General features: G+C 30.0%; 2 protein-coding genes across 2 annotated transcripts in view; both read right to left on the reverse strand.

Moving 5' to 3' along the window:
* On the reverse strand, positions 1-5,205 carry LOC145959840 (uncharacterized). Its single transcript, XM_083079033.1, has 5 exons — positions 5,172-5,205; positions 3,029-3,661; positions 1,872-2,804; positions 1,370-1,575; positions 1-138 (listed from the first exon to the last, which is right to left on the reverse strand). The coding sequence occupies exons 3-4, from the start codon at positions 2,413-2,415 to the stop codon at positions 1,505-1,507; spliced, it is 615 nt and encodes a 204-aa protein (XP_082935159.1). The 5' UTR covers positions 2,416-2,804; positions 3,029-3,661; positions 5,172-5,205; the 3' UTR covers positions 1-138; positions 1,370-1,504.
* The window catches only part of LOC145961621 (uncharacterized), a gene marked incomplete at its 5' end in the record, with an annotated part of 25,788 nt that continues 17,089 nt past the window's right edge, over positions 4,759-13,457 (reverse strand). The window contains 3 exons of the mRNA XM_083082079.1: positions 4,759-4,903; positions 8,974-9,115; positions 10,080-10,180. Of these exons, the coding sequence (XP_082938205.1) occupies positions 4,836-4,903; positions 8,974-9,115; positions 10,080-10,180 (311 nt within the window). The remainder of the gene's footprint in view (positions 4,904-8,973; positions 9,116-10,079; positions 10,181-13,457) is intronic.

The following is a 13,457-nucleotide window of genomic DNA, read 5'->3' on the forward strand; positions in this document are numbered from 1 at the left end:
AACAACAAAAGTAGCAGACGCAGATTATAGTAATTATAACGATAAAATTTAACATCAATAATAATATAATATCAATAAATATAATCCCAGTAAATATGTAATATTCTTTCTCTATTATTCCAGGAGTGCTCGAAATATCTATATTAAGCAAAAATATAATTTTAATATCTTCGTGTGTGTAAGTTTTTACAAATTTATTTTTACTTATGACTTTATTACAAAAATTTAATTTTTTTAAATTTTAGGCCTATTCATATCTAAAAAAAATTAGCACATAATATTATAATATCTATGCCAGCACAGAATGTTCAACTACTTTGCAACAATATTGCAATATTACAAATTGCAATGCAACATTACGGAAACATTGTAGAAATATAAATTAACAAAGTATGAATTAGATATTAGCAAAATGATATTTATATTTTGAAAACAGTGTAAAACTATAAAACTCTTTAATTTATCTATAAAAATAATGTAACAATATATTTTTTATATTTGTATAAATGCGATGAATTTTACTTTTTTGCAGAAGTCAAATGAATTAGTGACCCAGAAATAATATCAGTCGAGTAAATGTAATTCTAAGCTAAAGATAAGCATTGCTATTTTTTTATTAAAATATAGATAACATTTTATATCAATGTTACAATATATTTTCTGATATATTTTCACTTTATGTACGAATACGATGTTAATCTTCAAAGATAATATATTTTTTTATTATATTAAGAATAGATACTATTATATCTATCATTATATTTTTCTATGCATTTTTATGTATTTTTCACATGCAAATATATATAAATATAACGGATTTTTTAAATTTTTAAATAAAAATATAATTAGTAATGTTTAATTAGTTCTATAACTAATGTTTATATATGTATAAAGTACCCATTATAAGAGTATATAAAACATTTAAAATAAAAAAAGTGATTCGTAAGCAAGAGTTTAAAGTAATTTTGTATAAAAATATAATATTTTATGTTATATGATTATGTTTAAATATAATTTTGCAATATATTATCTTAGATATGATTATCTTAGATATTGCAAACTTCTATTTATATCAAGCTTTTTAATTTAATTATATGTTTCCAAGATATTTATCCATCAAAAACAAAAATATTTTATACGTAATATTATTAAATGATTGCAATAACATTGCATTCTTTTCAATATATTACACTGTAATATTGCTACAATGTTTCATTGCAAAAAGCGGACAACTTAACTTTATCACATCTTATAACAATGACTCAGCAGAGTTTCGCAATCGATTTGCAATATTGCAATGTTTCAATGAAATTATTCTTCAATATATATGCAACCTTATTGTGCTGTATGGGTATTTTCATTTGCTTACCACGTTTGCTACCAAGTGTTGAAAAAATAAATCTTTCATCAGCCGGCCATGTAAAATTTTCCTCATATTCGAGGTATCTCAATATCAAGCAAAACTTGTATAAAGTTCCTGATTGTAAATTTCCGATATGATATATTATTTCTTTGTATAATTCATTTTAATATAATTCGTTGTTTGCCACTTTTCTGTTGCAACGTCTTTGTACTCTAGTGTAGAAAAAACCGTCAGATTAATGTTTGAAATCCATGAGATGTTCATGCTATTTATGTTGGCCCCGCTCAAAGTAATATTGTTTGGTTCTGAGTATATGTGATCGATCTTGCTTAAACTCTCGTTGTAGAAATCGCTGAAATTACTTGGATACACACGCACGTATATCAAGTAATCTTGTACTGGTAGCGATAAGTTAATCTTTGTGAAAAATCTGCCGTTTGCCATACGTTTCGGCACATTGATAAATTGTTTGCTCTTTTGTTGCGTGCCGTTCACTAATGTAACTTACTTCCAATGCACTTCGTCACGGCCTCGCAGTTCAGTTTCTCGAGTGGCATCCAATGAACTACTGCTATAATAGGCGTCAAAGCTAGAACACTTATGTTTTCTGGTGCATTAAGCTTACTCGAATTAGCTTTTATTGGTATCACATTCGAATCGAATGGATTTATTGATAATTGATCAAAATAAAAATTGCTTAAAGTAAACTTCAACTTGTACTCTGTAAATGGTATTAAGTTCTGAATCTCGTAATATCGCTCGTACGTCTGCACATTGAATTTCTCAGACTTGTTGAGATTGTTGTCTAAACAGCTTACGGAGATAGTATATATAGTAGTTGGTAAATTATATTTTTTGCATCCACTCTTTACAACCGGCTCCGGAAGATTTACAATGATGGTGTTTGTCGTTGCAGTCACATTCTCAAAATTATAAACTTTTTCGTAAGGTGTCAGACATCTCATTGGAAGATATGGTTGTAAATATTTATCAAAAGCATAAATTCTATTTAAAGAATATTTATCTGAGTCTATTATTAGTCTTTTCATCATATTCGTCTACATTTATGCTCTTGAGACTTGCGTATTTCTTTTTCAAAACGTAGATATAAGTATATTGAAGCCGATTTTATGCTAAAATGTAAATGTTTGTTTTGTCAATCGTCATAAATCGGAAATCATCACTTATGTTTTTCGTGTGTAAAATCGTATTGCACATAGAAAGGTTAATGTTTGTGACAGTTATGTGATAAAAACCTATCCAGTAAATTAACGACTCCTCATTATTCATGTTATCAATTATTATATGATTAAAAAATAACGCAGGAAATTGGCAAAGGGATGAATTCATCTGAATAATTTGCACGTTTTTTCCATCGAAATGATATTTCATCATATCATATTCTTCATTCTTCCAATTGTATGATATGCCATATAAAATTCTAAAAAATATATAATTATTTTACTCATTATAAAACATTATTTTAACAAAAACAGAAACTTATATGTACTAAAAATTCGAAATTCTTATAATTATATAATAACTTATTATTATTTTTTACTTATGATCTTAATTATAAAACCATGTAAAATTATAAAAAAATTACAAATTTGTATAAATCTTTAATGGAAAATTATTTTTTCAGGTGAACGGTAGTAAACGTACCCCATAGACGGTGATAGCATTAAATAGTCAACAATAGCTTCTGCTTTGAAAATCTCATCAAATTTAATTATGCCATTTTCCCACATTGTTAAGTCAAACTTTACAATGAAAGAGTAGCCTCTATGGTGATAGTTTATATATAGATTTCTTGCTACCCAGTCAAGACAGAGATTATATAGCTCATGATAAAAGCCAGCTATTTTTGTGATATTATTTTCAGTAATCTCCAATGTCATTAGATTATTTTCGTGTGTCCAGTAAATTCTATGTTCTTGTGCCCAGTAAGCGACATTTCCTATATCCGATTGTTCAACGAGATTATTAATAGTCTTTGAATCTAAGTCCAATATGTGGATGCCAGCATTCGTTTCTAATAATAATTTAGGTATTGGATTTTCATGCGTAGTCGATACATCGATTAAATCCGAGTAAGGCCCAGCAATAACTTCAGTATGTGCACGTACTCGGAAATAATATGTCGTATTAGGTTTAAGATTGTGCACCGTGTGCTCCAATTTTGTAGTTGTGATATTTTTATCGTCGCAGATTTTAATCTCTTTTAAGTCCTCGATGAAAAAACATTGCACTGTGTATCCTTGTGTTATTTTATCGGTAAATTCAGATTGGTTCCATCTGTAAAAAAATAAAATTTTAGCCATTTTATATTTAACAAAATTATAACAGAATTAATATTTTGATATAGTTATGTCGTTGAATTTAAGAAAAAGAGAGAAAAATGAAAGAATACAAACTGAGAATTTAGATTCTTTACCTCAATGTCACAAAAATGTCGTTTACTTTTTTTGTGAATTGACTGTCGAATTGTACAAATGCTCTGAGAGATTGTTCAAACTGCTTTCTAGAGATTTTAAGATCGTACATATTAACATAATTATATATAAGATTAAGTGGATTATCTCAGTAAATCAGAAAGAACAATTTAATGTGAAAATACTCTGGTAGAAATTGCCTTGCCGGCGCCATAACACTTGTCAGCGCCATGTAAGTTTGCCACGTCACAGCTTTATTTTCAAAAACTGAAAGGATCCACACCAGAACCATGGTCGCGGCCGATATATAAATGGCGTAATATTATTATAAAATTAAATGGCCGCAGATTTAGATTTGACTGGGCTTCTGATGCGGTCCATACTTGCGTCACATCAGATGCTCAGACATCTTTTCGCTTTGTCAAAAAAGATAACATAAAAAGGACACAATATATGACACGTGTTTCTTCACTTGCCGCAACGCGGCGACACCAGACTTAACTAAACTCGTATTCAATTTTTTATGAAGTGTGTATAAAGGACTGGTACACACATGAGATCTAAAGTATATTTTTTTTCTTTTGTGAGTAGTATCGCCGAAAAGAGAACGCTGCTCACACGTACACGATCAGAGAGCCATGGCTCTCTGATTGTGTGCGAGTGAACCGCGTTTTCTTTTTAACATCACTTTATCAATTTAATTTAGTTTAATTTCTGACAAACTGAATTTTAAAAAAATTATTTAATAATGTGGTTTTCTTGTGGGATTCAACATTTTTTTCCTTGTTGGATTTCAGAATTTTTTCCAGTTTTAGTAATATTTTTAGGCGACTTGGTGCTGTGTAGGAAGTTTTTTATCAATAGTCAAATAGTTCAGAAGTATTTTTTCGTAAAGCAATATTACGCTTCCACATCTGTCCTATAACAATACCTTACTAGGACTATGTTAATGCCATGTTAGTACCACACAAAATTCATTTCAATGTGGCGCCAGCGGGCAAAACGTGACGATTTCGAGGATGGCGCTTACCAGCGTGTCATGCCAGCTCCTTAAGTGGCAGTGTGGCACGCTGGCCAGTGCCATACAAACGCTCGATCAAAATTTCTACCAGGGTAAAGGAAAGAGAAAAAATAAATGTAAACTACAAAATATGGAAATTAGCACAGTATTGACCTTTAAAAAAATAATATAAGAATTTTTTGCGTCATTTAAGATTTAGAAAAGTAATCGTTAATTCATGGCAAAAGCGAATAAATAACTTTTAATAAAATGAGAAGTACTTTTCGAAAAATTCCTGTAACTTCAGAAATCAGAAGTATAATATTTGCAATTGCTTTGAAACAAAGTAGGAAATTAATAAAATTGACTTTACCTTAAATCATGACAATTTTTATGTACAATGTTATGTTCATATTATGCTTTTCTATTTCTTTTTGGGCGCAATTAGAATTTATATTCTTCTCACTACTGGACAAAGCTGCCAGATCTCCGCCGCAAGCAACATGCAACACGGCGTGGAGGGGGTAATGAGGATGTGAGCGTAAGCGTACGTGTGAGCTCGGCGCTTCGGCTAGCTTCGGATAGTAGAAGAGGACAGAATACAGTCTTCTGTCTCCTTCCTACCAAGCTGGCAACGAAAGACGGGCGACGCGCGACACTGCTCGCTTCTCGATATCTCAATGCGTGCGACAGCGTTAAATGTTTTTCCCTTATAGCTATTTATATTATACACATACTTTTTAACTGATAAATATTAGGCCCTGCGCACAATAGGAAAAATATTAAATATTAAATATTAAATTTATAGAAAGAGAAAAAGAGAAGAGAAGAGTTTCTTTCTCTTTCTCTCGTTCTATAAATTTAATATTTAATATTTAATATTTAATATTTAATATTTTTCCTATTGTGCGTAGAGCCTTAATCTATTTAATATATTTTTTAACTGATAAATATATTATACATTTATCAGTTGTAAGAAAATATCGACATATTTTTTCATGTGAAAAATTAAATGACATAATTCTTATAAACAAATGTATATATATATATATATATATATATATATATATGTATATATATTCATTTTTAAGAATTATATGATTTGATTTTTTAATATGAAAAGATATATCATATTTTCTTACGATTAGCAAATATATATAATATATATTTACCAGTTATAAAAATATCTAATATAACTAGCTAAAAGAGAAAAACGTTTAACGTCGTACGTATCGAGATATCGAAATGCAAGCAGCGTCGAAAATTTATATGCTCGTTATGTATCGAGCGGAAAGAACGAATTGTCAACACTAACAGCGTAGCGAAGTGGGTAAGGCGCCTGATCAGTACGCTGCCTGTCGCTGGTTCAAATCTTACCATTGAGTTTTTTTTATCTTATTATTGTGCTATATATTTTTATTATTTTAACAGACAAATTAGTAGATAGATAGATAGATAGATATTTATTGTTCCCCTTGGGGTTACAATCTTTTACAAAAATCTACAAAAATAATCCCACACAATATCTCGTTCGCAATCTGCCCCGCCCTTACATATTACCGCAAACCTATCCATACGCGCTTCGCATACAATACAATTGCTTATGAGCGCCATGAGTGCAGATTGTTTTTCTCCACCCATAGCTGCTCCGCATACACATCGCCTTTGGACTTCCGTTTCCTCTTGCTCTTTTCTCCATTCTCTGCTCCCACTAACTCCCCTTATCTCATTCACTCTCTCCCTCTCTTCTTCTCTCTCTCACTCTCTCACAGCCTCTCTCCCCCCCAATCCTCCCTCCACCCTCTCCCCCATTCTTTCTCTTTTTATTCTCCTCATCCACTCCTCTCCCTCCCCCTCATCCCCCAACACCCATCTCACATTTTCCTGCCAGCCTCCTTCCACCTCCTCCTGCCTCCCACACCCCTCCCACATGTGATCCCATGTCTCCCTTTCCCCCCCACATATCCTACAAACCTTCTCCTCCTCCCCTTCCCAATACTTACTCTCTCTTACCTCACTCCCCAACCTAAACCTCGCCACCCTTCTCCACCTACTCTCTCCCCAGCCCTTCTTCAGATATCCTGGAATCCCCTCTCCCTTAACCTCCTTATACCATCTATTATATTTCGAGTCCTTTATTTTTTCCCACCTTTCCCTTCTCTGCCTATCTTTTTCCCTACTCTCTATTTCCTCCACCAAGATTCTCCACCATCTCTTTTCCCTTCTATCTCCTCTATCCTCATTCCCCTGCTCCCGAAGAAATCCTTCCTTTCCTCCTCCCATCTCGATTTTGTTTTCCCCTCTCTATATCTTTCCTTCATCTCTTCCCAACACCTCCTCGCCATTTCACTTCCTCTCCCTTCATTTATTTTCTTTTCAAACGCCATGGCCCTTCTCCCTGCCCTACCCCACAATTTGTCCCTTTGCAATTCTTCCCTTACTAAATACCCCGGTGTTCTTCCCTCTACCCCCAATACCCATCTCAAATACCTTTCCTCCAGTCTTTCCATTTCTTCCCTTTCCTTCCAACCCCATATTTCCGCCCCATATCCCAATATCGTCCACACTAGCCTATCAAATATCCAGAGTCTTCTTCCCCAGTCTCTCCCAAACCTCCTTTTCCCAATTCCCCATACCTGTCCCATCACCGCTGCCGCTTTCCTGACCCTTTCCTTAACATGAGCCTCCTGCCCTCCATTCCTTTGCAGTGTATATCCCAGGTATCGGAATTCCCTTACCTCTTCCACCTCTCTTCCCTTCCACCACCATTTCCTTTTCCCCACTCTTCCACCTCCCTTCCTAAATCTCATTATTTTTGTCTTTCCGGTATTCAGTTCCAACCCCTTCCTATCTAAATATCCTTCTAGCCTTCCCATCATACTTCTCATCTCGTCTTCCTCTTCCGCCATTAAAACTATATCATCCGCGTACGCTAGGGAATACACCCTCCCCTCCCCTAGTTTTATCCCTCCCCATTTTACTTTCCCCATTTCCTCCTCCAAGTCTGCTAACAATATATTAAATAAAATTGGGCTCAAGGGACACCCTTGCCTTACCCTCCTTATCGTCCAAAAACTTTTCCCGGTTTCCCCTCCTACCCTCACCCTGCTCGCTGTAACAGACAAATTAGTATTTTAATTATAAAATATATTTAAAAATCATTGAATTAATTTTTTTTTATGAAATAAACATTTATTTATAGTTCTCATTGCATAGCAAATAAATTAATTCAATGATTTTTAAATATATTTTATAATTAAAATACTAATTTGTCTGTTAAAATAATAAAAATATACAGCACAATAATAAGATAAAAAAACTCAAAGGTAAGATTTGAACCAGCGACAGGCAGCGTACTAATCAGGCGCCTTACCCACTGCGCTACGCTGTTAGTTGACAATTCATTCTTTCCGCTCGATACATTACGAGCATATAAATTTTCGACGTTGCTTGCGTTTCGATATCTCGATACGTATGACAGCGTTAAACGTTTTTCTCTTTTAGCTTGTTATATTAGATATTTTTATAACTGGTAAATTTATTATATATATTTGCTAATCGTAAGAAAATATTATGATATATCTTTTCATATTAAAAAATCAAATTGTATAATTCTTAAAAATGAATATATATACATATATATATATATATATATATATACATTTGTTTATAAGAATTATGTCATTTAATTTTTTACATGAAAAAATATATCGATATTTTCTTACAATTGATAAATGTATAATATATTTATTAGTTAAAAAATATATTAAATAGATTAATATTTATCAGTTAAAAAATATGTGTGTAATATAAAAAGCTATAAAGGAAAAACATTTAACGCTGTCGCACGCATTGAGATATCGAGAAGCGAGCAGCGTCGCGCGTCGCCCGTCTTTCGTTGCCAGCTTGGTAGGAAGGAGACAGAAGACTGTATTCTGTCCTCTTCTACTAACCGAAGCTAGCCGAAGCGCCGAGCTCACACGTACGCTTACGCTCACATCCTCATTACCCCCTCCACGCCGTGTTGCATGTTGCTTGCGGCGGAGATCTGGCAGCTTTGCTACTGGAAGATATTTTTAGATTTGATTTCTACTCTCTCTTGTATTTAAATTATATTTACACTTTTTCGTCATAAATTTTGTTATTAATGTTTTATGCATTTTTTTGCAACTTACCGATAGATTCTGGGATGATAGAAATACTTGCAAGTGTAACTTCATCGACTTCTCGCTCATTTCTCACAGTACTATCAGAATGACTTCGGTCAGATTTGAAATTTAGTATATGATGATCACTTTTCTCGGACATTGAAATATCCTTCATAAAGTATAACATACGAAAAGAATTAAGTGAATATCGTTGAAGTGGTTGTTTCTGGTGCTTTTAATGATAAATTATATAAATTATAAAATTAAACGAAAAATTGCCATTCGTTTTTTGTTTGCTTAATAATACCAGTTTGATATATACACTGAAAAAATTGTATTCTCAACTTAAGAATATGCCACTTATCTTTAGAATATATACTAAAATAGGCGCCAAGAGGATCTCCTCTTGGCGCTATATTCTAAAGATAAGTGGCATATTCTTAAGTTGAGAATACAATTTTTTCAGTGTACTATTCCTAAATAATATATATTGAATGTGATGTAGTTTTATTCATATCGTAAAATCTATTATTTATTTATTTCTTTTAAGACATCTTGTATATCAAACATAACTCATATCAAAAAGAAAATCAATCAATAGGTTAACAAGAGTCAATGAGGATTCATAACAGCTTTTAGCAAATAGTACAAGCGAAAGTGTAGCTCTTTGCAATTATTAAAACAATTTTGTCTAACGATTTGATTCTTTCTCATGATAGGTTAGTTAACTCTTCTCAATTTTACCGTAACTCAAATTTCCTTTCAAAAATTTACCGATATTATTAAAAAAGTTATATTAATGTTTGTACTTCAAGAATAAAAAGGTTAAAAATATTGTTATTTTACAGTTATTAAGTATTAGTCATAGAAATTATATAAATTCTTTTATTTATTTATAACCTTGTCAAGTTTTTTCTCGATTGTCGTTATATTTTTAACAAACAAATCCTGGAAATAATAGTATAAACCGATAGTATAAATAATGCCTCGATAAGAATATGTGCATATAATTATATATACTCATGGACAGGAATATAGAAAAAATATATAATTTATTATCATTCATTTTTAGTCACACTACTAGCTGCAATAACATTCAATTGTTTCTTAATCAAGCGAAAAATATTTCTTACTTGCGTATTTAAATCCGGACACATGGAAACACTTTCTTTCTGGAGGCTGTTTGAAGTGGTATAATCGTTCGGCGTGAGAGTTGCCTTTGTTAGTACTAAACCTTTCAATAAAACACATAAAATTGTTCCAAACATAATTTGCATTTTCATAAACGTGTGCACTCAATCAGTTCCCGTTAAATCCTCAGTTAATTGTTTTTTTCACTCTACTAATTCTGATGTGCTAATCGCGAATTGATATTAATTTATATATATATGTATATATATATATATATATATATATATATATATATATATTTTCGATAAATTCCTTCAAACTCAGTTTTAACGTATCACAAATTATTATTTTCTAATATTATTTTAGATTTTAGATTTCTCTTTATGGTCGATTACATTATATATCTTAAGATTAAATTAGGGAACTCTTAGTAAGCAAATAATTTCTATTTTTTTTTAGAAGAACAAATGACAATGCGAAATGATACATATTTATTTCATTATATCGCGCGAACACTGGAATATAATTATTATCAGCTTTCCTTTTTAATTTATTATATTACAAAAGCAGTCGATAAAAAGATAATAATCGCAATCAAATTACAACGATCAAAGAAGTTATAGAATTACAGATCTTGTAACATTTTCATCCATATATTTAAACGCACGCAGCATGTAATCGAATTCACTTAAATATTTGCTATATCTTTGATTTTATTATAAATGTAATTATGACAATTTGTTTGTACGATTGTATTACTACGTACAATTGTGTTACTACGTATGTTTTTCAAAATCCACTATTCGTACACAATTTTCTATGATATTCATATGATATTCATATGATGCAGTTTGAATCAAACGATAAGTAACGCGGTAGCGTGTTTTGGCTAGCGATCACAATAGTAACTGACTTCGAATGGTCAATCTGATCATGTGTTGCCATGACGTCTTATTAGTTGCATTTCGTGGTAATTTATTTATTTTTCTCTGCGGAGATACTCGGCGTTATTACAAAAAGAATTAAAATCTTTAAAAATTGTTTGACAAAATAGTTATATATATAAAACAAAAATAATTCTATATATAAATAAAAATAGTTATATATATATATATATATATATATATATATATATATAAAATTGTTTAATAAATTTTATTAAACTTTTTATATTAATTTATTTCTGAGTATCTTTTCTTTGGCATAAGAGGCACGTTTACTATATAAAAAGATATTCTAATTACAAGGAAAGTAATAATGGATTTAAAAAAGTGATTTATATGTTTTCTGTGACATTCATATAATGCAGTTTAAATCAATACGTAACGCAGTAGCGTTTTTAGTATAATTCTAGTAGTTTTAGTATAAATAAATACAAATTTCCAATAGCACATAAATAACTAAAATAAATAAAATAATTATACGAGTTATTATTATCGTTATTTGCATTGATTAACCTTATAATATAATAACGTATATAATATAATTTTACTTAATATTAATTTAACATAATATACTTAATATAATATAATATAATATAATATAATATAAAAAACTTATAATATTAATTACTTTATTATTTTAATTATACTATTGTAATTTTATATACGACAATTTTTATATGCACAGTGTGCATTAGTGCATCCCATCAAATTCTCTCTTTCTCCCGCTATAAATTAATTACTTTTTCCAAAAAAGTGATAAACACTTTAATTACGTGAAACTAATTTTGTAATGCTCCGGTCTCCTTTTGTGACTTATTCAGTCCATTCATATATTAAATGATATACATTTTTATTTTAAAAAAGATTTTTATATCATTAAAGAAACTTCTGCTAAGAATAATTAAGAATAATTCTGTTAAGAATAACTAAAAATAATTCTGTTAAGAATAACTAAAAATAATTAAATAAGTATTTATATAATGGTCTCTTTTTAAATTCATGCATAATAATAGACGTATTTTCAAATATTTTATAAATTTATAAAAATTTATTTCCTCCACAGCAATGATATATGTATGTACAAAGATTTATATGTATAGTTTGAAATAGGAAAAAGCGCCAAAACATAATATAAAAAAAACTTGAAAAGAAAATTACAATTGTATGTTAACATTTATGAATTTACAAAATAGTTAATATTACATTAAAAAGTGCAGATCTTATATAATATATAAAATACAAAAGTACACATGTTGAATATCTAATAAGTATCGTAAGAAAGCAAACATTCAAGTATTAATACATGCATATCCATCTACAATTTCTTCTTCATTAATTAAGTTATTTATATCAGTTAGATAATACATATAACAATAATATTTATTGGATTCAATATATCATTTTTTCTATGTCACTTCTTAGAACTATAATATTTTCGAGACAACATTTGAAGTTTGATTTCATTTCCGCTGCATTGCAACAAGACAGCATTAATAACAAATGGACAGTTAACCTTTAATTACGCATTATCAATAGATGACGAAACGTTTTATAACACATGGTTGTCGTCAATAAATAACTTTAAGATATGCTATGATGCCCCAAGTAGCACACATTCGTTTTATATGTATACGTTTCTTAAACGTATCCAATATTTTTTAACCGTAAAACATTAATAAGAAACGTTTCTATAAAAACGCTTTTAAAACCATAGTTATGGAAACATATTTGTCACGTTTCTAATATAGACAAAATAAAATCTAATTTTTATTAATTTCAAATTATATATACATATATACATATATACATACATACATATATATATATATATATATATATATATATATATATATATATATATATATATATATATATATATATATATATATATATATATATATATACATATGTATGTACAATATATAATTATTACGAAAACTATAATAATTTCTATTTACAAATATACATTGACATCTGAATAGATAGACGGAGTATTAGCTATCGATTAAGACGAGGGAGATGATATTCGCGATAAGAGGGGACTCTATGAACTTCGGTTGAATTCGATTATTCCGGATAATGATCGGTTAATAATTCGACTCCAACTTCTTTCATTAACATCAAAGTTCAGCTCACATGTATTGTGCGAAGTTGTGTTGTGATTAATGTCATATTATTTTTATATTTATTATATTATTTTTAAATTTATACAGTATACACTACTCAAAAGAATCTAGGGAACACTCTTCATACCCTAAAAATTGGGCTATTTTCAAACCGCTGAAACTCGTCGAAAAATCATCGTAGAAAAAAAATTAAAAAAGCATTTTGAAGCATGAAGTTTCAACTTTAACGCGCTATCGGTGGTTTTTTAAAAATCTTTTATCTTCCTTATTCTGCGCTTTAAAAAGGAACACACTGTTTAGTTCCTTAAAA

This window comes from Camponotus vicinus, unplaced genomic scaffold (genome assembly GCF_025532165.1).
Source record: "Camponotus vicinus isolate PSW18456_S1 unplaced genomic scaffold, iyCamVici1.0 SCAF_1, whole genome shotgun sequence".
Classification (NCBI taxonomy): Eukaryota; Metazoa; Arthropoda; class Insecta; order Hymenoptera; family Formicidae; genus Camponotus; species Camponotus vicinus.

Coding starts and splice junctions, on each gene's coding strand:
- LOC145959840 (XM_083079033.1), bottom strand. CDS start 2,415: ATGATGAAAAGACTAATAATAGACTCAGATAAATATTCTTTAAATAGA. Junction 1,576..1,871: donor CGTGACGAAGTGCATTGGAA/GTAAGTTACATT, acceptor TTTCTACACTAG/AGTACAAAGACGTTGCAACA.